General features: G+C 44.1%; 1 protein-coding gene across 1 annotated transcript in view; it reads left to right on the forward strand.

Moving 5' to 3' along the window:
- The window catches only part of LOC120986925 (galactoside alpha-(1,2)-fucosyltransferase 2-like), a 63,002-nt gene extending 40,391 nt beyond the window's left edge, over positions 1 to 22,611 (forward strand). The window contains exon 2 of the mRNA XM_040415607.1: positions 21,473 to 22,611. Within this exon, the coding sequence (XP_040271541.1) occupies positions 21,538 to 22,611 (1,074 nt within the window). The 5' untranslated portion in view covers positions 21,473 to 21,537. The remainder of the gene's footprint in view (positions 1 to 21,472) is intronic.
- The last annotated feature ends 2,180 nt before the right edge of the window (positions 22,612 to 24,791 follow it).

The following is a 24,791-nucleotide window of genomic DNA, read 5'->3' on the forward strand; positions in this document are numbered from 1 at the left end:
CAGGACAAGTTACTTCACATCACTGAGCTAAATAGCTGCCTCATCCTCCTCTACTCTGCTTGCAAGGGATTATGATCCTGAATAGAGCTGATAAGATCTTTAGCTGAATCTCTGTAGGAATGGAGTTTATGAGGAGACATGTAGTACAGAGAGGATGGACAGGACATACTGTGGTAATGTGGGGCTGTGGTAATGGAGACTGCATATAAGAGCTGCTGCTCATTACCACGTCTCGCCCTCCCTGTACATCATGTCTCCTCATGAACTCCATTCCTACAGAGATTCAGCTGAAGATCTTATCATCTCTATTCAGGATTAGTGTTGAGCATGAATATTCGTATTACAAATTTTTATCGCGAATATCGGCACTTTGAGAATTTGCGAATATTTAGAATATAGTGCTATATATTCGTAATGACGAATATTAGTTTTTTTTTTTAACACAGAACACATCAGGTGATCATCCCTTCCTTCTTCTAGCTTGTGGGCCAATGAGAAGGCTTTGTCACAGCTTAGCAACATCCCTAGCAACCAATAGAAAAGTTGCCTACCCCTTACTATATAAGAACTTCCCCAGCAGCTATTTTCTAAAGTTTATTGCAGTTATGAAAGAGACAGCAGTGTCATTGCTGTGCTCTGTGCTTTGTTGTATTACATTAGACAGTTAACTTATATATATAATTCAGATAGTTAGGGGGAGACAGTCAGTGTAGGTCAGATTGATCTATAGTGTAGCTGATAGGTTCCAGTGCAGGGTGTTAGGCAGTGTAAGAGGTTCTGCTGTCCATACATACATGATACAGACATAGTGGTGTGATGTCACAAGTTGCACGTATTGCAAAAAAATATGCGCATCATTAATTGCTGAAAATTCGCAAGCGCAAATATATTGGAGCACTCTATCTGCATATAAAGCTATTCTAATATTCTGCCGTGCCGACCATTTTTTCCAGTCTCAGGAAACTTATACCAGTTGAAAAATGTAGCATAAGTGACCCACGCCGGTATTTTCCGCGCATTACGCGAATAATACATTGCTGATTTTAATCTCGAATTCGCGAATATATGATGAATATTCTACAAAATATTTGCGAAATATTGCAAATTCTAATATTGCCCCTGCCGCTCATCACTACTCTTTAGCTGAGTGTTGAGAAATAACTTGTCCTCCTATGTGATTAGGACAGGTTTTGTGTGCACTGATAGGACGGCAGCCATTTTATTTCTTCTGATAATTGTTCCCCAGACAAAGTGAGACAATATAACTAATGAAAGGTATTTGGTATATCTATATATATAAAATAGGACGTATATATGTGTGTATGTGTGTATGTATGTTCCGCGATCACTTAAAAACGCAACCATCGATTTCAACAAAACTATACACATCCCTTGCTACCTGGAAAGAAATATTGTGAGGGTCTCAGCTCTCTAGGACATACCGTTCCTGAGATATTCCCAAAAAATGAGTGAGGTGCTGTGAAACTCACTGTTAAAGGTGTGGGCTGCTGTGGAGGTCACTGTGAAAGGGACGGGCACTGTGGAGGTCACTGTTAAAGGGGCGGGCACTGTGGAGGTCACTTAAAAGGGGCAGGCACTGTGGAGGTCACTGTTAAAGGTGCGGGCACTGTGGAGCTCACTGTTAAAGGGGCGGGCACTGTGAGGCCACTGTTAGGAATCGCCACTGTGAAGGTCACTGTTAAGGGGCGGGCACTGTAAGGGGCACTGTTAAAGGGGCAGGTACTGTGGAGGTCACTGTTAAAGGGATGGGCATTGTGGAGGTCACTGTTAAAGGGATGGACACTGTGGAGGTCACTGTTAAATGAACGGGCACTGGGGAGGTCATTGTTAAAGGGGCAGCCACTGTGGAGGTCACTGTTAAAGGGGTGTGGTGCTGTACAGGTCACTGTTAAGGGGGCGTGCCCCTGAGAAGGTCAATGTCAAGGGAGTGAGGTGCTGTGAAACTCATTGTTAAAAGGGTGGGCTGCTGTGAAGCTCAAAGTTAAGGGGATGGGCTGCCGTAGACGTCTCATTGTAAGAAGGTGGGGCACTGTGGGGGGGTCAGTGTTAAGGAGTGAAGAGCAGTGGAGTTCACTGTTAAGGGGGCGGGGTGCTGTAGAGATCACAGTTATGGGGGATAATGTGGATATCTTTTAACGACACGCAGAAACATTTAATGAAATAGATTAAATATACCCGTGTGAAGCCGGGTCCTTCTTCTAGTTTATAATAAAGTAATATTCAAATATTTTCCTTTTCTTTATTCCCGGAGAACCCTTTTAAAGGCATTGTCTCAGTAAAAGCATCGTCCAGGAATAGAAAAGCTTTGTTGCTTAAATAATGACACATCTGTCCACAGGATGCATGCAGTATCACATTTCAGCTCCATTCACTCCAAGCTAAGCTACAATATCATTCACATACCATGGACAGGTGTGGTACTGCACAACCATGCATTTCAAATCTTGGACAACCCCTGTGTCTGCTGTCCAAGAAGACTTTCGTCCAGCTATACATTTCCAATTTCATGGGCCACTAAAGGGGAAATGCTATTTATTGTTACTCCTATTTTGTAGTCCCTTAAAACTTTGCTCGTTTGCTGTTCGCCGAACGAGCGAACATATGGCGATATTCGCGCCCACCATATTCTTTTACATTGTGAAGAACTTTGACCCATGACACATCCATCAGGTGGTACAGGACAGCCAATTGAGACGTTTCAGCACATGGACATACCCCCTACCTTATAAATAAACCTGATCTGGCCGCCATTTTACATTCAGTGTTTTGCCAGTGTAGGGAGAGGTTGCTGTGTGGAGCAGGAACAGACTGTTAGGCTAGGTCTACACGACGACATTTGTTGCGCGACATTTTGTCACACCAATGTCGCACGACAATTTTTATAATGATAGTCTATGGTGTCGCACTGCAACATGCGGCATGTTGCGACTGCGACGCGACAGTCGCAAAAAATCCATTCGAGATGGATTTTTCTGCGACTGTCGTGTTGCATGTTGCAGTGCGACACCACAGACTGCCATTATAAAAATTGTTGCGCGACATTGGTGTGACAAAAAGTCGCGTGACAAATATTGCAGTGTAGTAGTGCCCTATCTGACGCGCAACTTATTGTCGCGCGACAAATGTCGTTGTGTAGACCTAGCCTAAGGGACACAAAACGCTAGCTAATAGGACCACAAAAGTCCTTTTAAGGACTGGTATAGGTGTGCTATCGATAGGTGTGATACACAGAGGGGTGCGATATACTTAGTTATAATATACTTTCTAACATAGAAAGTCTATTATAGTGCAATTGTATTGTGCAGCAGTTGTGTGCGGTTCTGCTGCGATACTGCAGCCACACAAAATGCCAAACGCTATTGGAACAAATAATTTCTACTGGTGGGATATACCAGTTGCCCCCCCAACAAAACTGATTGAGGCAGGAGTGTTATATACCAATAATATACTTTCTATATAGTGTATTTAGGTAGTGCAGTATTTGTTTGCGGTTTTGCTGCGTTACCGCATCTACACAGAGTGAAAAACACTATTTGAAGAAATTATTTTTGGGGCCTATACTGGCCGACAGTTACATATTTATCCTGTGACTGCCTAATGTACCTCCAGCCACAGAATCCAAAGTTCTTTGCTGTCAGGTGAATGCCTATTGGCACATTTTTGGGGCCTGTACTAGCAGACAGTAAATTTTTTATCTCTAGCCACATAATCACACCCTTGTCTCACTCCTCTGCCTCTCATTATGGTGGCGTATGAACCGCATTCACCATAAGTATACAGAAAAAAGTGGGTTGCTGGTGGGTCACCTGGCCAGTACAATGTCAATCAGAGGAGGAGGTATGCAATAGAGATGTATAATGAAAACCAGCACTCTACATCTGGTGGTAACGCTTACGCTGGGTTCACACCAGAGCGTTCTGAAAGGAGCGCTCTGTATGCGCGATTGTACGGGCGTTTACAAGCGCGCATACAGAGACAAGTGAACACACATTGTCGCGCGTTCCCGAAAGTCTATGTACGGGAACGCGCGACAAACGCCCAAAAGAACGCTCATGTACTTGTTTGAGCGTCGGGCATTTTACAGCGCGATCGTACGCGCTGTAAAACGCCCAGGTGAGAACCATTCCCATAGGGAAGCATTGGTTTCTCCTTGTTGAGCGTTTTACAGCGCGTAGGAACGCGCTGTAAAACGCTCAGGTCTGAACTGAGGGTAAAAGAGCAATGTAGACAGATTGGATGGTAAAAATATGCATGTATTGATTATCTATATCGATAGTATAGGGAAGGCTAAGGCTGGGTTCACACTTGAGCGTTTTACAGCGCGTTTTTCAGCGCTGTAAAACGCTCAACACATGAAAACCAATGCTTCCCTATGGCCCTGGTTCTCACTTGAGCGTTTTACAGCGCTGAAAAACGCGCTGTAAAACGCCCTACGCTCAAACAAGTACTTGAGCTTCTTTGGGGCGTTTTGACGCGCGTTTGTGGCCATAGGACATTGCAGTCAATCACACAAACGCGCGTCAAACGCGCGTTTACTATTGCAAAAAACGCGCATAAAAAACGCGCGTCAAAAACGCGCGTTAAACGCGCATATCAAAGACGCTCAGGTCTGAACCCAGCCTTAGGTTTAGAGGGTAATATTCAGCAATGGTTGGTAATAATCACTTCTGTAAAAATTTTAAGGAAAAAATGGGAAATAATGGGAAAGGAAATATTAAAAGAGTAATAATAATAATCAAAAATGTAAAATGCAAAAGTGGGAGAGCAAATGGAGCAATGCGGTGGTCATATGGCGGTGATTACCACCTTCAATAGTTCGTTGGCACTCTGATAGGTAGATGTGCCTTGTGAACAGTTCGCAGTAGAAAATGTTTATAAAATATATAAAATCTTGCTAAGGCAAAAATAAATGCAGTGCTTCCCTGTCAGGGATTGCTGGCCGGACACTGTTAGTGGTAGTAATAAAAATGAAAAAGAAAAAAGAGGGGGTTAATGTACCAGTCGGGTGCTGCACCTGGTATGGCGTCCCACACACTGAGAAGGGCTACATCCTGACTGTGGTTTACCTTCTTTGTAAGGTACGTGTGTCTCGGCTGCTGGAGCGTCCTTACTGCGCTCTGTATTCTGTGATGGCTGTTCGGGTTCTTCGGCGTCCCGCGTGGATGTGACATCACTCGTATGACGTCTCACGTGTCTTCACTGCGTTCAGTTTGTGAATGTTTGTAGAGCGGTCTTTTCAATCCGAATAGTCGGTTAATTATTCGATTATATGGAAGCGCTTCCAGGATAATATATTTAGCGGGTTTGTGGGGGAGTCACCATACGCGTTTCGAAGGTCTGAGCTGCCTTCTTCATCAGTGGTAGCCCGCTGTCTGTAGTGATTATGTGCTTTAATTTAACCACTCACGATGTCCCCCACCAATGCCACCACTAGACCTCACTCCGTACCAACACATAAATTAAAGCACATAATCACTACCCAAACTACACTACACCAAACCACATGTTCAATCTCACCCCAAAGAAGAAAGAAGAAGAAAAAAGAATCACAAAAATGACACCGAGAGCTTCACCACACTAAAATAGTGAAACCCGCTCCACACCAGGTGCAGCACCCGACTGGTACATTACCCCCCTCTTTTTTCTTTTTCATTTTTATTACTACCACTAACAGTGTCCGGCCAGCAATCCCTGACAGGGAAGCACTGCATTTATTTTTGCCTTAGCAAGATTTTTTATATTTTATAAACATTTTCTACTGCGAACTGTTCACAAGGGACATCTACCTACCAGAGTGCCAACGAACTATTATAGGTGGTAATTACCGCTATACGACCACCGCATTGCTCCATTTGCACTCCCACTTTTGCATTTTAAATTTTTGATTATTATTATTACTCTTTTAATATTTCCTTTCCCATTATTTCCCATTTTTTCCTTAAAATTTTTACAGAAGTGATTATTACCATCTCGTATCATCTGAAGGCAATCGTCTATGCTGTGAAGATACGAGATGTACAGCACCTGAAACTACGGATACTGGAAGCCTGTGCTAGCATTTCTCCTGCGGGGTTGCTATCAGTGTGTGAAGAGTGGGAGAAGAGGGTTGCATTGACAATCCAACACAATGGGCAGCACACTGAACACATTTTATAAGTGGTCAGAAACTTGTAAATAACTCATGAAAGAATAAAGTTACATTAAAACCAAGCACACCATTGTTTTTCTTGTGAAATTCCCAATAAGTTTGATGTGTCACATGACCCTCTTCCTATTGAAAAAACAAAAGTTGGATTCAAAATGGCCAACTTCAAAATGGCCGCCATGGTCACCACCCATCTTGAAAAGTTTCCCCCCTCACATATACTAATGTGCCACAAACAGGAAGTTAATATCACCAACCATTCCCATTTTATTAAGGTGTATCCGTATAAATGGCCCACCCTGTACAATAAAGGAATTCAAGAGGGGCCTGGATGAATTTCTGGAGTGTAATAATATTACAGGATATAGCTACTAGAGAGGGGTCGTTGATCCAGGGAGTTATTCTGATTGCCTGATTGGAGTCGGGAAGGAATTTTTTATTCCCCATAAGTGGGGAAAATTGGTTTCTACCTCACAGTTTTTTTTTTTGCCTTCCTCTGGATCAACTTGCAGGATGACAGGCCGAACTGGATGGACAAATGTCTTTTTTCGGCCTTATGTACTATGTTACTATGTTACTATTGCATTCACCATAAGTACCTTCTAATGTCACAGGGTCATGTGACTGTGCCCCCCACCCAGTACTGTGCCCCTCACCCTGTACTGTGCCCCCTTATACCATGCATTGTGCCCTCTTACCACACCCTGTGCAGTGCCCCTAGTCATTACCTGTACTGTGCCCTCTTATACCCTTTTATCCGGTCACAGTATGACGGTGTTATCCGGTCACTGTGCAGAGGTGTTATCCGGTCAATGTATGGCGGTGGTATCCAATAACTGGATGGCCATAACTGAATTCCTTTCCCTGCCCACGCCATCCTTTTTTAGACCTGGCATGAGCGGGAAAAATATGCAGATTGCGGTGCTAAGGACCTTTGCGCCACAATCTGTCAGAAATACACCTAACATAGACGTATTTCTATATAATAAATGATCACCTAATTGTATTATTATTCGGGGGTAGGGCTAATATCTTTATATTATATAGATTCTAGTGTATTATACTGTGCCCTGTATTTCCCAGTAGAAAATGATCCTTGGGAAGCATAGTCCTCATCCCTGACCACCAGGACCAGTTAGCGCTCTGTCAGTACATGGAGGCCTCCCTTCTCCGCCACGCTGCTCTGCTGTGTACTGGTGCTTATTCTGACACTAGGGCTGGGTTCACATCCTATTTTTGCTATCCATTTAATGCATACCAAAAATGTACGCGTTAACAGATGCCTTAGACTGATGCCGTACAGTGGAGTCCGTTCACCATACAGTTCCATGGTAGAAAATCTTTTACATTAACATATGCATTTTTTAAATAGACTCTGCAGGATACAAAAACGTGGAGTGCTGCACATTTGTATACATCAAACCGATAGGAAATAAATTATTTCTTTGCTCCAGCAGGGCACAATTTTGAGAGTTTAACTTTAAGACGCATAAAAATGTCCCCTGGGGCTTCCGGTTCCGGCGCCGACATGACTGGTCGCATGTGAGAGGAGCTCCGTCTCTGCAGCTCAGCGACTACATTCTCCCAGTCACACTAGCTGCCTGATATCCGCTGGCAGTTGGGACAATCTACTTCACAGCTCACCGGGCGGTTTATGGACCGGTACCTAATCTTCATGGGGAGCAAATCAAAGAAAAATCTGGCCAAACCAGAAAAGGCGCCAACTGAACCTAAAATGGCAACCCGCCAGAATGAGCCTGCAGTTCATTCCCTGCCGAGCGACTTACCCCAGCGGCCCCCGGTTCCCGCCGAGGAGGAAGATTTTCCCTCAGTGGATTACAAACAACTAGCGCTGGAAGTGGCGGCTCGGATATCGCCGGACTTACAAGAAGCTCTCTCTTCTACGGTGGCACAATCTCTTGCGGCGATACAAGCAGAGGTTACGCAACATGGGGCCCGCCTGGAGGAACTAGAGACCAGGATGTCGGATATTGAGGCTGACAATAAAATGCTAAAAAATCATCTAACCCAGGTGGTGTCGGAAAATACAAAGTTATGGAGTAAAGTAGACGACCTGGAAAATCGCTCCAGAAGGAGCAATCTCCGCCTGATAGGCCTGTCCGAGAACATTCCAGCACGGGAGCTCATCGCCATATGTGAGTCCGAACTGCCGGAGGTGTTGGGGCTAGGGGCCAAATGTAAGGTGGAAAGGGCCCATCGGGTGGGCCAAAACATGCAACCTGATGATACTACTAGGCCCCGGGGATCACGCCTGAATCTAACGCGAGGAAGCAGACCCCGCCAAGTTATAGTTAAGTATCTGGACTATGCTGATAAGACTGCTATACTCCGGGCATACAAACAGCAAGGCGGAGGGGTGCTGTTACGAGGGCAACGTGTACTTATCTTTGGGGACTATTCTGCTGATGTAGCCAGGCGCAGAAGAGCTTTTGCCCCTATTTGCTCTGCACTATTCAAAGCCCAGATCCGCTTTTCTCTATTATACCCGGCAATCCTAAAGGTGCAGCAACCGGACGGGTCTGGGGAAACCTTCGACTCACCTACAGAAGCAAGTCGGCGTCTAAAGATCAACATGATGGAGCGAACCCCATTACCAGCGATTACGTACCGCAGCAGTACAGTCAATGCGCCGGCATCACCTGAGATGGAGTCATTAAGGGAGCCAAGAGGAGCCACAGGTCCACCTGCTTGGAAGTGGCGCGCCCCAGCCGTTACCCAGAAAGAGGCCGGATGAGGGAGATTCGCTATCGTGGGGTGAAGATGAGTAGTAATAATACTTAATATGTTCCTACTGAAGTTTGGAGCAGTTATTTTATCTTTATCTTATTCTACCTTTGTTTTATTGTTCTCATGTTTGATGGACATCATGCACGGGACGCTCGGCCAGACCTCATTATATGGCCGCAGAAGGCGAGGTTTGCCGCTCCGCCATTTTTTGTCATTATTACTGCCAATGTTAGTTGTATGAATGCAGTTGCCTGCTTCAATATGGCTGCGTACCAAGCTATATGAGAAGTCGCTGAGCGAAAGAGGAGGAGAGATATGAGTTATTATAGTATGCTGTTGAGATATGCATGCTTGATCAGAGTGTTGGGAAGAAGTGAAGCCTTTAACACTATGTGTAGGGGCAGGAGCCCTTGGTTTATGTCTTTAACTAGACGTTCAAGTTTTAAGTTATGTTGGGTTGGGCAGGTTACAAGGGGGGGGAGGGGGGATTGGGATAGGGGGCACGGGTTATCTCTCTCAACATTGCTTTTCATAGATCTTTTCTGGGTTTACCCTCATGGCTAACACTCTAAAAATAATAACGTGGAATGTAAAAGGTCTCCGATAGGATGAAGAGATTATGGGTAGGTGAGGTATTTGGATCTCCGGCTGTGGGAAACAAGGCTGGGGTACTCACGCTTTTACATGGAGGCCTCCCTTCTCCGCCACGCTGCTCTGCTGTGTACTGGTGCTTATTCTGACACTAGGGCTGGGTTCACATCCTATTTTTGCTATCCATTTAATGCATACCAAAAATGTACGCGTTAACAGATGCCTTAGACTGATGCCGTACAGTGGAGTCCGTTCACCATACAGTTCCATGGTAGAAAATCTTTTACATTAACATATGCATTTTTTAAATAGACTCTGCAGGATACAAAAACGTGGAGTGCTGCACATTTGTATACATCAAACCGATAGGAAATAAATTATTTCTTTGCTCCAGCAGGGCACAATTTTGAGAGTTTAACTTTAAGACGCATAAAAATGTCCCCTGGGGCTTCCGGTTCCGGCGCCGACATGACTGGTCGCATGTGAGAGGAGCTCCGTCTCTGCAGCTCAGCGACTACATTCTCCCAGTCACACTAGCTGCCTGATATCCGCTGGCAGTTGGGACAATCTACTTCACAGCTCACCGGGCGGTTTATGGACCGGTACCTAATCTTCATGGGGAGCAAATCAAAGAAAAATCTGGCCAAACCAGAAAAGGCGCCAACTGAACCTAAAATGGCAACCCGCCAGAATGAGCCTGCAGTTCATTCCCTGCCGAGCGACTTACCCCAGCGGCCCCCGGTTCCCGCCGAGGAGGAAGATTTTCCCTCAGTGGATTACAAACAACTAGCGCTGGAAGTGGCGGCTCGGATATCGCCGGACTTACAAGAAGCTCTCTCTTCTACGGTGGCACAATCTCTTGCGGCGATACAAGCAGAGGTTACGCAACATGGGGCCCGCCTGGAGGAACTAGAGACCAGGATGTCGGATATTGAGGCTGACAATAAAATGCTAAAAAATCATCTAACCCAGGTGGTGTCGGAAAATACAAAGTTATGGAGTAAAGTAGACGACCTGGAAAATCGCTCCAGAAGGAGCAATCTCCGCCTGATAGGCCTGTCCGAGAACATTCCAGCACGGGAGCTCATCGCCATATGTGAGTCCGAACTGCCGGAGGTGTTGGGGCTAGGGGCCAAATGTAAGGTGGAAAGGGCCCATCGGGTGGGCCAAAACATGCAACCTGATGATACTACTAGGCCCCGGGGATCACGCCTGAATCTAACGCGAGGAAGCAGACCCCGCCAAGTTATAGTTAAGTATCTGGACTATGCTGATAAGACTGCTATACTCCGGGCATACAAACAGCAAGGCGGAGGGGTGCTGTTACGAGGGCAACGTGTACTTATCTTTGGGGACTATTCTGCTGATGTAGCCAGGCGCAGAAGAGCTTTTGCCCCTATTTGCTCTGCACTATTCAAAGCCCAGATCCGCTTTTCTCTATTATACCCGGCAATCCTAAAGGTGCAGCAACCGGACGGGTCTGGGGAAACCTTCGACTCACCTACAGAAGCAAGTCGGCGTCTAAAGATCAACATGATGGAGCGAACCCCATTACCAGCGATTACGTACCGCAGCAGTACAGTCAATGCGCCGGCATCACCTGAGATGGAGTCATTAAGGGAGCCAAGAGGAGCCACAGGTCCACCTGCTTGGAAGTGGCGCGCCCCAGCCGTTACCCAGAAAGAGGCCGGATGAGGGAGATTCGCTATCGTGGGGTGAAGATGAGTAGTAATAATACTTAATATGTTCCTACTGAAGTTTGGAGCAGTTATTTTATCTTTATCTTATTCTACCTTTGTTTTATTGTTCTCATGTTTGATGGACATCATGCACGGGACGCTCGGCCAGACCTCATTATATGGCCGCAGAAGGCGAGGTTTGCCGCTCCGCCATTTTTTGTCATTATTACTGCCAATGTTAGTTGTATGAATGCAGTTGCCTGCTTCAATATGGCTGCGTACCAAGCTATATGAGAAGTCGCTGAGCGAAAGAGGAGGAGAGATATGAGTTATTATAGTATGCTGTTGAGATATGCATGCTTGATCAGAGTGTTGGGAAGAAGTGAAGCCTTTAACACTATGTGTAGGGGCAGGAGCCCTTGGTTTATGTCTTTAACTAGACGTTCAAGTTTTAAGTTATGTTGGGTTGGGCAGGTTACAAGGGGGGGGAGGGGGGATTGGGATAGGGGGCACGGGTTATCTCTCTCAACATTGCTTTTCATAGATCTTTTCTGGGTTTACCCTCATGGCTAACACTCTAAAAATAATAACGTGGAATGTAAAAGGTCTCCGATAGGATGAAGAGATTATGGGTAGGTGAGGTATTTGGATCTCCGGCTGTGGGAAACAAGGCTGGGGTACTCACGCTTTTACATGGAGGCCTCCCTTCTCCGCCACGCTGCTCTGCTGTGTACTGGTGCTTATTCTGACACTAGGGCTGGGTTCACATCCTATTTTTGCTATCCATTTAATGCATACCAAAAATGTACGCGTTAACAGATGCCTTAGACTGATGCCGTACAGTGGAGTCCGTTCACCATACAGTTCCATGGTAGAAAATCTTTTACATTAACATATGCATTTTTTAAATAGACTCTGCAGGATACAAAAACGTGGAGTGCTGCACATTTGTATACATCAAACCGATAGGAAATAAATTATTTCTTTGCTCCAGCAGGGCACAATTTTGAGAGTTTAACTTTAAGACGCATAAAAATGTCCCCTGGGGCTTCCGGTTCCGGCGCCGACATGACTGGTCGCATGTGAGAGGAGCTCCGTCTCTGCAGCTCAGCGACTACATTCTCCCAGTCACACTAGCTGCCTGATATCCGCTGGCAGTTGGGACAATCTACTTCACAGCTCACCGGGCGGTTTATGGACCGGTACCTAATCTTCATGGGGAGCAAATCAAAGAAAAATCTGGCCAAACCAGAAAAGGCGCCAACTGAACCTAAAATGGCAACCCGCCAGAATGAGCCTGCAGTTCATTCCCTGCCGAGCGACTTACCCCAGCGGCCCCCGGTTCCCGCCGAGGAGGAAGATTTTCCCTCAGTGGATTACAAACAACTAGCGCTGGAAGTGGCGGCTCGGATATCGCCGGACTTACAAGAAGCTCTCTCTTCTACGGTGGCACAATCTCTTGCGGCGATACAAGCAGAGGTTACGCAACATGGGGCCCGCCTGGAGGAACTAGAGACCAGGATGTCGGATATTGAGGCTGACAATAAAATGCTAAAAAATCATCTAACCCAGGTGGTGTCGGAAAATACAAAGTTATGGAGTAAAGTAGACGACCTGGAAAATCGCTCCAGAAGGAGCAATCTCCGCCTGATAGGCCTGTCCGAGAACATTCCAGCACGGGAGCTCATCGCCATATGTGAGTCCGAACTGCCGGAGGTGTTGGGGCTAGGGGCCAAATGTAAGGTGGAAAGGGCCCATCGGGTGGGCCAAAACATGCAACCTGATGATACTACTAGGCCCCGGGGATCACGCCTGAATCTAACGCGAGGAAGCAGACCCCGCCAAGTTATAGTTAAGTATCTGGACTATGCTGATAAGACTGCTATACTCCGGGCATACAAACAGCAAGGCGGAGGGGTGCTGTTACGAGGGCAACGTGTACTTATCTTTGGGGACTATTCTGCTGATGTAGCCAGGCGCAGAAGAGCTTTTGCCCCTATTTGCTCTGCACTATTCAAAGCCCAGATCCGCTTTTCTCTATTATACCCGGCAATCCTAAAGGTGCAGCAACCGGACGGGTCTGGGGAAACCTTCGACTCACCTACAGAAGCAAGTCGGCGTCTAAAGATCAACATGATGGAGCGAACCCCATTACCAGCGATTACGTACCGCAGCAGTACAGTCAATGCGCCGGCATCACCTGAGATGGAGTCATTAAGGGAGCCAAGAGGAGCCACAGGTCCACCTGCTTGGAAGTGGCGCGCCCCAGCCGTTACCCAGAAAGAGGCCGGATGAGGGAGATTCGCTATCGTGGGGTGAAGATGAGTAGTAATAATACTTAATATGTTCCTACTGAAGTTTGGAGCAGTTATTTTATCTTTATCTTATTCTACCTTTGTTTTATTGTTCTCATGTTTGATGGACATCATGCACGGGACGCTCGGCCAGACCTCATTATATGGCCGCAGAAGGCGAGGTTTGCCGCTCCGCCATTTTTTGTCATTATTACTGCCAATGTTAGTTGTATGAATGCAGTTGCCTGCTTCAATATGGCTGCGTACCAAGCTATATGAGAAGTCGCTGAGCGAAAGAGGAGGAGAGATATGAGTTATTATAGTATGCTGTTGAGATATGCATGCTTGATCAGAGTGTTGGGAAGAAGTGAAGCCTTTAACACTATGTGTAGGGGCAGGAGCCCTTGGTTTATGTCTTTAACTAGACGTTCAAGTTTTAAGTTATGTTGGGTTGGGCAGGTTACAGGGGGGGGGGGGGGGGGATTGGGATAGGGGGCACGGGTTATCTCTCTCAACATTGCTTTTCATAGATCTTTTCTGGGTTTACCCTCATGGCTAACACTCTAAAAATAATAACGTGGAATGTAAAAGGTCTCCGATCTCCGCATAAACGTATTATGGTTCTGAAACACCTAAAGCGTCTGAAAGCAGACATAGCACTACTCCAAGAGACCCACTTAGATCAGGGAGACTTTGTTAGGATGAAGAGATTATGGGTAGGTGAGGTATTTGGATCTCCGGCTGTGGGAAACAAGGCTGGGGTACTCACGCTTTTAAAAAAAGGGCTTCCATACAGTGTAGTGCAACAGTCTCATGACTCACAGGGCAGGATTGCTCATTTACATCTCACTTCACACTTAGGGGATATAAGCCTGTATAATGTCTATGGCCCAAATGAACGTGATGTGGGGTTCTTCAACTCCTTGGGAGCTCGGGTTACGGGGGATCCCATAGAATTGAAGATCTTGGGGGGTGACCTAAATGCGGTGGTGAACCCGGAGGAGGATAGACGGAGAAACCAACCTAGAAACCTGAGCTTAGACACACGAGACTCTAGGATGTCATCGTTACTCCAGGATGCTCAGCTGATTGACACATGGAGGGCCTTTAACCCTGAGGGCAGGGATTTTACACATTTGTCCAACGCACATAGCTCTTGGTCCCGCCTAGATTACTTACTTGTGAGTAACAGCGGTTTATCCCTTATATCTGATCCCCGGATAGAGGAACTAATTATATCTGATCATTCACCAGTCCCAATCCTGCTTAGGGACCGTATCCTTAGGGGCTCTGACTTTATCTGGAGATTTCCCTCTAATATGTTTTCAGACGAGGATTTCAAAAATAGATTAAGAGGGTGGTGGTTGGAATATTTCCAGGACAATAGGGACACAGTAGGTCCCCAAAGCCTCTGGGATGCAGGTAAAGTGGTTCTACGGGGTAGGATTATGGCATTTGTGGGGAGCAAAAAGAAGAATATCAGAGCCAAAATAATAGAGTTTAGTAACAAATTGAGGTTGGCTTACACTAACTTTTTGGGTAAACCGCTTCCTAGTTTAAAAAACATCTGGCAATCAGCTAAAAAGGAGTATGAGCAGTGGTTACATAGATGGGAGGCGATCTCACAAACAAAATGGGAAGCCCGTCTGTACAGGCACGGTAATAAGTCTGGGAAATTATTGGCGGGGCTAGCGAAAGGTCAACGACCTACTACTATCATACCTCCCCTCAGAAATAGTCTGGGTCACTTACAGACGCACCCCAAAGACATAAATGCAGTCCTGAGAACATTTTATGAGGAGCTCTATAAGGCCCCAAACACCCCTCCCTTAGATAATAAACAGTGGTTGGAGAAAGTATCTTTGCCGAAACTTAGTGAAGAGGAGAAAAACGCCCTCAACGCCCCCATCTCCAAGTTTTTCAGGAGGTGGGAGGCTTTTATAAAAGTGGTATACTCAGACAGGGATATGCGTACTTTAATGACCCCATTCATTCTATCCGAATGGTACTTGAAGAAAAAACTAAGCCAAACTTTGGGGAGACTTCAGATTGACTAATAACAATGTTAGGCACCTCAGGGACTCAGAGAGAGAGAGGGAGGGAGGGAGGGGGGAGGGGGTTGATTTAGTAGGGAGGGGGGAGGGTCAAGGAAGGGAATGTATTATATTGTACTGTTTGTGAATAATGAACATATTGTCATTTTTTTTTTTTTATGAAGACGATAAGGATGTACTGATGCTGTACAATTGTCTAAATATTTGAAAAACTTAATAAAAATTATGTTTAAAAAAAAAAAAAATGTCCCCTGATTAAAATACATATTTTTTGTGGGAATTTTTGCCAATGATCCCCCTCTGGTATATCACTGTCCATGTTGTGGGACTATTTGTGTACTTCTAGTAAGTATTTGCTGGCTGAAAATATGAGCTGAAGGCTTTTCAGGTTCGCCTGCCATTAAAGTGAATGGGGCCCGCCACGAACTTGCGGTTCGCGAACATTTGATCGCGATCACGTTCGCAAACCGTCCCGGCCGATGTTCGTCCATCACTAGTTCCATACTCCATATGCTGAAGTCGGTGAAGCCCAACAGTGCAGAGTGTTCCGAGAATGTTTCACCAAAGGTGTAGGTCCCCTTTAAATTCTGCGCAAGCCATGTACTCCAGTGGTTTCTCACAATCTGAGACAGGATTATGACACATTTTGTTAGTAAATCACCTCCAGCGTGTTATATAACTCTACTCTTCATTTTGACTACATAACCAAAATCCTGGTGCAAAAACGAAATAAAATTACAATACTGTGCCTGAAAATGCTTTAAGGGGCTATCCTAAAATGTCATGTTATCACTTATCACCTACATATCTGTAAGATTGGTAATAAGCATCTGACTTGTGGGGGTCGACTGCTAGGGGGTGCCTAGGGCCCACTAATAAAATTTATTTTGGGTGCCCACCGTACGGATACATTCAAATATTACCTGTTCACACAGCAGCAAGATGCTTCCAGATGATTGAATATGGGGGTCCCTGTAGCGACTTTGAGAAGGTAGGTCCTGGGGAGAGGAAGATACTGGTAGCTTTCCTCTATACCTAGAAGACATCTCAGCTCTGATCGTGTCTATAATAATAAACTGGGCCGTTTCTTTTATAATCTATCAGACTATGGGACTATGGGCCCACCTTGCTCAGGGGCCCACCGGGGGATTTACCTGTACCCCGGTGGCCAGTCCAAGCCTGGCTGGGACCCCACTGATCCCGAGAACCTGGGTCCTCTGTCCCCCACATATGAATGGAGCAGCAGTCAAGCATGCAGACTTCTGCTCCAGTCAAACTCGATGGTAATGTCAGAGATAGGTGACTATTGTACTTGGCTATCTCCAGCAGTCTGATAGGCTTTGAATGGAACAGCAGTATGCAACCGTCGCTCCATTTTTACATGGGCCCGCTGTTTCTCCTTGCTCTTTTTGACCTGATTAGTAGATCTGCATTACTATATCTAGTCAATTTTCCAGAAAGCATATGTCTGGTTCCTAACAGCATATTAACCCTAATTTATAGATTATTCAATGTATACACAGTCATAGAGGGAAGGCTGTTAATCACTGATAGGACCAACTCCTTGAGTTCAAAGCCCAGAATTAGCAGGAATATAAATGAATGAAATACGTCTCCTTAGCTCCTCTGTTCTAAAACATAATGCTGGCAGATTACACTGCATTGTTGTGGTGACGTGTTCCCTTTATAGGGGTTGTCCTATCTACAGGATAACGTATGTGTCTAATTGGTGGGGGTCCAACTGCTGGGACCCCCACCTATCACAGGATGCTGTGTCCCCCTGTATGAATAGATTGGCAAATGAGCATGCACACTGATGGTCTATTCATTCTGTATCGGACTGAAGAACATAACAGCACCAGGCTATCTCCGTCAGCCTAGCATTTGAATGAGCATGGTCATCTGCCCCTCCATTTACATGGAGGACATGTGACCCCCATGTCAGGGCATGGGATCCCGCAGTAAAATAGAGGGCACCCCGCATGAGCGAGACTTCGGAAAGCGAAGCCGAATTGCAGGCTGTCATTTAAAGGCAAGAGGGGGCCTGGTTACCTTGACTTCAAGCTGACATGCAAATTAGCGCGGACGGAGGATAAAAGATTGTTTTCTGACCTTATGCGGCATCGGACTGCAGGATGAAAAGTATGATTAGTATCACACTGCGGGCTGCCCTGAGGCGCTGCTGGCGGGTTTACATGCATTTAGGAGGTGACAGGTTCCCTTTAATTTACCAGCATACTATTCAGCTGTGTACTAACATACTATCAAACCGTGTCTCCAATAGGATCATGATCTTATTTCTCACACACACTGGGGATAATTTACCTATCAGTATGATTTTGGGCGTGTGGAAGGAAACCCACACAAGCACAAGGAGAACATGTAAACCTATGCAGGTTTAAACCTAGAATCCCCATGCTGCAAGGACTAACCACTAAATCATTGTGAAGCCCTGGTTAACCTGCAATTACATTAACCCCTTAATGCAAAATTACATACATGTATTGTACATAATCTACAGGAAATACTTTCCGCAGAGTGGCATGCGTGTTTGCAATTGTGATTATGTGGTCACTGGAGCTGTGCCCGCACAATCTGTGTAGGAGCTGATTGGAGGACAGGGGTGGTAGATGCTGCAACAGTTATTCACATAAATCACAGTGGCAGTCCTCACACCAATGCTCGCTAGAGCTGGGGCAGTGACAGGAGGGCAAACCCTTTCTTCCCTTGGGGCACCCCTGATGTTGGGGCTCCTGCCTGATAGTAGTAAGAGTGCCCTTGATGTTATGAGTTTGGTACAAGTACAAGGCAGGAGATGTAAGTGCTGTGGCCAGTGAATGGTGCTGGAGTCAGTAACCAGGCTAGTTGTAGAAAATAAATAAGCCTCTCTTTAGTAAAACGTAGAATGGGAGTTGTAGTACATCCAATGGTATCAAAATATAGCTCCAAACAATTCACAGTGCAAATTTTTCCCGAAAGCAATGTACTGATATGAGCAATGATGGGGCTTGTAGTGCTCCTTTTCTCTGTCTTTCCAAAGTCTCTCTCTCGCTCTCTCCAGAATCTTAGGCTGGGTTAAGACCTGAGCGTATTTGATATGCGCGTTTAATGCGCGTTTTTGTCGCGCGTTTTTATGCGCGTTTTTTGCAATAGTAAACGCGCGTTTGACGCGCGTTTGTTTGATTGACTTCAGTGTCCTATGGCCACAAACGTGTGTCAAAACGCCCCAAAAAAGCTCAAGAACTTGTTTGAGCGTAGGGCGTTTTTCAGCGCGTTCAAACGCGCTGTAAAACGCTCAAGTGAGAACCAGGGCCATAGGGAAGCATTGGTTTTCATGTGTTGAGCGTTTTACAGCGCGTTTGAACGCGCTGTAAAACGCTCAAGTGTGAACCCAGCCTAAAGCTGTCAATAAGGTTGTTGAAAAAATTGCCTGTAATTCATAGGATGAGGGTTACTGGATTAAAATATGGCTAGCCACGACCATGTCTAAGTGTGAAGATTTTATTAGCAATGTCCCTCTCACTGCAGTTAAGTCTTTATCAGCCTAAGGCCTCATGCACACGACAGTTGTTTTCTAGGCCTCCGTTACGTTTTTTTTTGCGGATAGGATGGGGACCCGTTCATTTCAATGGGTCAGCAAAAAAATGCTGATAGTTCATCCGTTTGTGTTCCGCGTCCGTTGTCCGTGTTTCCCTTCAGCAAAAAAAATTATGCATGTTTCACATTTGCGGACAAGGATAGGCATTTATTACAAGGGATCTGTGGAAAAAAACGGATCCTCCAAAAAAAACGGATGCCGCATTTGTTTTTTTTAGCGGATGCACAATTTGCGAACGCAAAAAACAACTGTCATGTGCATGAGGCCTTATACAGCAAATACCTTACTGACTGCGCCTAACCTTGCAGATTCTGGACCTTCTAGTTTCTTTTTTCCCTCTCTCTAGTGTACTGTAGAGTACAGATGGCTTTCTTTATGTAAATATCTCTGGGACTTAGGCCTAGTCTTCTGATGAGTAGGCATATGTAGCTCCTCTCTCTTCCTCAGCTAACACTAGACTGAACTAGGGGCAAACCTAGATTCATCTCCTAGTCTCCCACAAGGGCAGAGTCAGGATTGTTGAAAATATGCAGGTACAATATAATACATCAGAACATTACATAGAACCAAAAAACATTAAATAATAAATAATTTTGCAAGTACCCTATTTGGAATTTGTCAGGTTGATATGACCATTGGCACCCACGCAATGTGTTTGTGGGCTACTGATGTGTTGCAAGAGCTGGATTCCTTACAATAGCCCCAGGACTGCCAAATGAGAAAGCTTATTAAAGGGCACCTGTCACCTCCCAAAACCATCCCAAGCCGCCAGCAGTACCTGCGTGTTGCCAGCAGTGTGTTTCTGATGATGCCTTTCTTCCTGAAGGCATCTTCCTGGGGCAAAAGTACTGAAAATGTTGTTTTATCCCCTGCCTGGCGCGCTTCTCCACACATGCTTGAAGTCAAGGAGGCAGCGGCCTCTTTGCTTCAAGTCACGGTAACCACGCCCCCTTCCCCGCCCCTTCGCTGTGACTGACAGCACTTATGCTTTGCCGAACTGCCGGCTGTCAGTCACAGCGAAGGGGTGGGGAAGGGGGTGTGGTTACCGTGACTTGAAGCAAGGAGGCCGCTGCCCCCTTGACTTTAAGCACGTGTGGAGAAGCGCGACGGGCAGAGGATAAAACAAAGTTTTCAGCACTTTTGCTGCATCTGTCTTCAGGAATAAAGGCATCATCAGAAACACACTGCAGGCAACACACAGGTACTGCTGGCGACTTGGGATGGTTTTGGGAGGTGACAGGTTCCCTTTAATCCTTTTCCAGAGGCAGGGTCTAATAGGCTGCTTATCATCGCAAAGGTATAATACACTGAAATACAGAAGTATTGCAGAGTATTATACTAGCAATCAGCATGTCAGAGGTTAAAGACCCCTAGTAAGATTTAAATAAATGTAGTAAAATGTTTAAAAAGTGTTTTTTTAATTAAAAAAATATTTTTTTTAAAATAATATTAAAATATAGTTTTTTTGCAATTGTTTTGGCCTATGCTTGTCAGATTTTTTAAATAATAAAATTCTACTTGGTCATAAATATACACATATTAATACTATTGGTATTGCCCTTGATATCGACCCAATCTATTAAACTATTGTATTATTTAATCTGAACACTAGAAAAGTGAAAAATTTTAAAAATATTACCAGTATTGCTGTTCTGTATCCCGATTTAAAAAAACAAAACTAAATACAAGCAATCGAAAAGTCTCATGTGCCCTCAAATGGTAATAGTGAAACCATCAACTCATACCCGCAACAAAAATCTCTCAAAGAAATCTGTTGATAGAAAAATAAAGAAGTTGTGGGTCTCAGAATATGGGTCAACTTGTAACCAGTATCCACAGCATACATCATCAACGATTTCAATACTCCCTGCTCCAGAGCTTCAGCACGCTCCATGATTTACACTGTGTCTCAGAATATGGCAGCACAAAAACAGAGGATTTTTTTTAAGTGATTTTTATTTCGTGTGCAAAAGTAGTGGAATATAAATGTCCATATATTTGGTATTACCATGATCACATTGACCCACAGAATAAAGTTACAATGTTATTTATCCCTGGGGTAATTGCTTTATTTTTTCTTTCAAAATGTTTCACTAGTCATCCATTCTCAATTAGAATGACTTGTACAAGGAATCGCCAGCGTTAAGTACTGGTGACTTAATCTGTTTATTATAATCAATACAAAGTATTTTTTATTCTTGTAATACAATGATTACATTATATTTTTTTTTTTATGTATTGGTCTTAAAGGCCCAAACAGGCCCACTTAAAGAGCAGAGATAGTTATATGCTGTGATTCTATGTATAACATAATTAAAAATGTTGTTTTTGCTTTTCAACAGGTATTAGATTCGTTATCGATGAATCAGTCCGACCATCCAGGATCAAGGGAAGATCCCAGACAAAGATGGAGATACCTAACAAGAAAAATAAACTTTTTCTCGTGGGCTGTATGTTTATGTCAGTCTTTGTGTTCTTTGTATTGTACCGACTACAGCTCCATATCCAATTTCTGACATTTTCTGCTAATCTACCAATATCTTTAATATGCCCAGAAAAAGACAACAAACCTTCTAAAACAAAGGAGGGTTTATCAGACATTGGTAGCAATGAGATAATGGCTAAATGCAAAGATTTAGGAATTTGGACTATAAGACCAGATGGTAGGTTGGGAAATCACATGGGTGAATATGCTGCATTATATGCCTTGGCCAAAGCAAATGGGCGTCAGGCTTTTATACTTACAGATATGCATAACTACTTGGGACAAATATTTAAAATCACGCTTCCAGTTTTACATGACAACGTGGCCAGGTATGTCCCATTTAAGGAATACTGGCTACATGACTGGATGTCACAGGAATATAATCACATTGACGAGAGCTTTATTAAACTGACAGGCTATCCTTGTTCGTGGACATTTTTTCATCATCTTCGAAAGGACATCCTTCGGGAGTTTACAATCCATGACTACCTTAAGACTGAGGCCAACCAAGTGTTGGAAAGCATAAAAGGTTCTCGAAAAAATATCACCTACATTGGGGTCCATGTCCGCAGAGGCGATTATGTGAACGTTATGCCAAGTGTTTGGAAGGGTGTGGTCGCAGACAAGGGTTACCTGGAGAAAGCCATGAATTACTTCCGAAATAAATATAAAGAACCGGTTTTTGTAGTGACCAGTAATGGAATGAAATGGTGTAAACAAAACATTGACAATTCCAAGGGAGATGTCTACTTCTCAGGGGATGGCAATGAGTCTACTCCAGGCAAAGATTTTACACTTCTGGTTGGTTGTAACCATACCATCATGACTATTGGGACATTTGGATTTTGGGCAAGTTACTTGGTTGGAGGAGAAACTATTTACCTCACTAATTTTACGCTTCCTGAATCGGAATTCTTGAAACTTTTCCATTATGATGCTGCATTTCTACCTGAATGGATAGGGATTCCAGCAGATCTGTCTCCACTGTGGCACTGAAAGTACTGAAAGTAAAGCCAAAGCTGCCTATATCGCATACATTACCATATTTATGGATATAAATATTAATAGAGCTAAACTATTATATCTAAAATATGTTTTTAACAGGAATATGATTATTTATTTGTCAGCTTTTTAAAACCAGGTTCTCTTTGGTGCAAAATGTAACTAATATTTTTATAAGATCTACTGCATAATATTGCACAAAGCCTACACAGAGTAGGCATAAAATAGTAAACTGTTCTAGGTATATAGAAAACTTTTTTAAATGTTTTTTTTCTTTATGTATTAAAGAGATTGTCTGAAAAATGCAGCTGCTTTCTACAAAAAAAAACACCATACCTGTCCATGGGATGTTAACGGTGTTGCTCTGTTAAAGTTAGGGGCCTGAACTGCAATTCCACATTTGACCCGTGTACATCTGTGGCACTGTTTTTTTTTTTTGGGGGGGGGGGGACTCTGATGTTTTTCTAAACCTTCACAACCCCTTTTACATACTTCTGTTATGTTTTTTTGCATTCATTTATATTGTGAATTTTCTCAATTTTAGATTGTCGATTTTCTCTACAGATTCCCAACCAAAAAAGATTACAGCAAGACCACCGTATGTGAACATTTGTATACTAAACTGTCCTGTAATTTAAATTTTCAATGAATGCATGGCTGAGTCAGGTCTCCCAAGGCGGTTCTCCCTTTTGGCTTTTATGAACATCGAAGAGGAGGTTCTTATGATGTTCATGTGCCATAATACAACCCCTTTAAGTTACAAAATAGGGAAAGGGTGGTAAATGATGTCTCTATCCAACTTAGGAAAACTCTAGAGTTGTTAGTGACTATACATTTTTTGATTTTGTAGGTATCCGACTGATAAAGTTCCACTGCCTTTATAAAGGGCATTTTCACATATTCTATGCTGAAGTCCACGTAACTTTTTATTTTTTTTATTTTACAGATGTAGCATTTGAATTCATAAAGTAACGCTACTTTCACATATGAGTTTTGGCAATCCAATTTTGAGATCCAGCAGAGGATCTCAAAACCGGGCCAAAACGCTTCCATTTTGTCCATGCTTCCTGAATGGAAGAAAAAAGATCAGTTCAGGATGCATCAGGATGTCTTCCGTTCTGTCAGCATGCGGTTTGGTGACCAGACACAAAACTGTTGCAAGCTGCGAATTTGTGTCCGGTCATCGAAATGGAACAAACCAGATCCATCACTACAAACAATGTAAGTCAATGGCGACAGATCCTAAAAAAACAGATCTGTCACCCATTGACTTTCAATGTATTTATAGACGGATCCGGTTTGTCCTTTTTCAATTTCACATAACCGCATCCTAACGGAACGGATGCATACTGATGTGTTATCAAAATGGAACCATTTTGGTCAGGTTTTGAGATCCTCTACCGGATCTCAAAACCTGAAACCAAAACACATATGTGAAAGTAGCCTTTCCACGTGCACTAATCTGGGTAATCCACCTGCAGATCAGCACCATGATGAATTGCTCAACCTGACAATTCTCAACCTTGCAAATCCATGTCAGATTGTTGAACTTGAAAAATCTGCCATGTCAACATGGTCTAAAACTGTTCTCATTAAGTGCATTTCTTTTCCTAAATATTCATACCTACTTGAAATGTTTCATCACTACTCACAATCCAGGTTGCCCAGTCATCGGACTTGCTTATGTTGGAGTAAGGCCCATTTCACACGAGCGAGTTTTCCGTGTGGGTGTAATGCGTGACATGAACCCGCCAGGGGCGTAGCTAGAACTGACTGGGCCCCACAGAAAATTTTGTATGGGGCCCCCCTCCATGACTATCCTGGCATCGTATGTGTGTATATGTAAGGAAGGGTTCACATCACATTTTTGCCTTCCGTTTGATGTATACGTTGAAAAAAAGGTATACGAAAGTGCAGCACACTTTGCTTTTGTATCCTGCAAAGTCTGTTAAAAAAAACTTATACGTTATATTTTTTTTTTACAATGGGACTCTATGGTGACGGATGCCACTGTATGGTGTCAGTCTGATGCATTTGTTAACATATACATTTTTTGTATACATTAGACGAATGGCAAAACGTGATGTGAAACTGGCCTTAGTGTGCCATGATAGTGCCAAGTGCCAAGCACTAGAGGCAGAGAAGGGAGGCTGCAATGTACGGCATGCTATAGT

The sequence above is a fragment of the Bufo bufo genome, chromosome 1 (assembly GCF_905171765.1).
Source record: "Bufo bufo chromosome 1, aBufBuf1.1, whole genome shotgun sequence".
NCBI classification, from domain to species: Eukaryota; Metazoa; Chordata; class Amphibia; order Anura; family Bufonidae; genus Bufo; species Bufo bufo.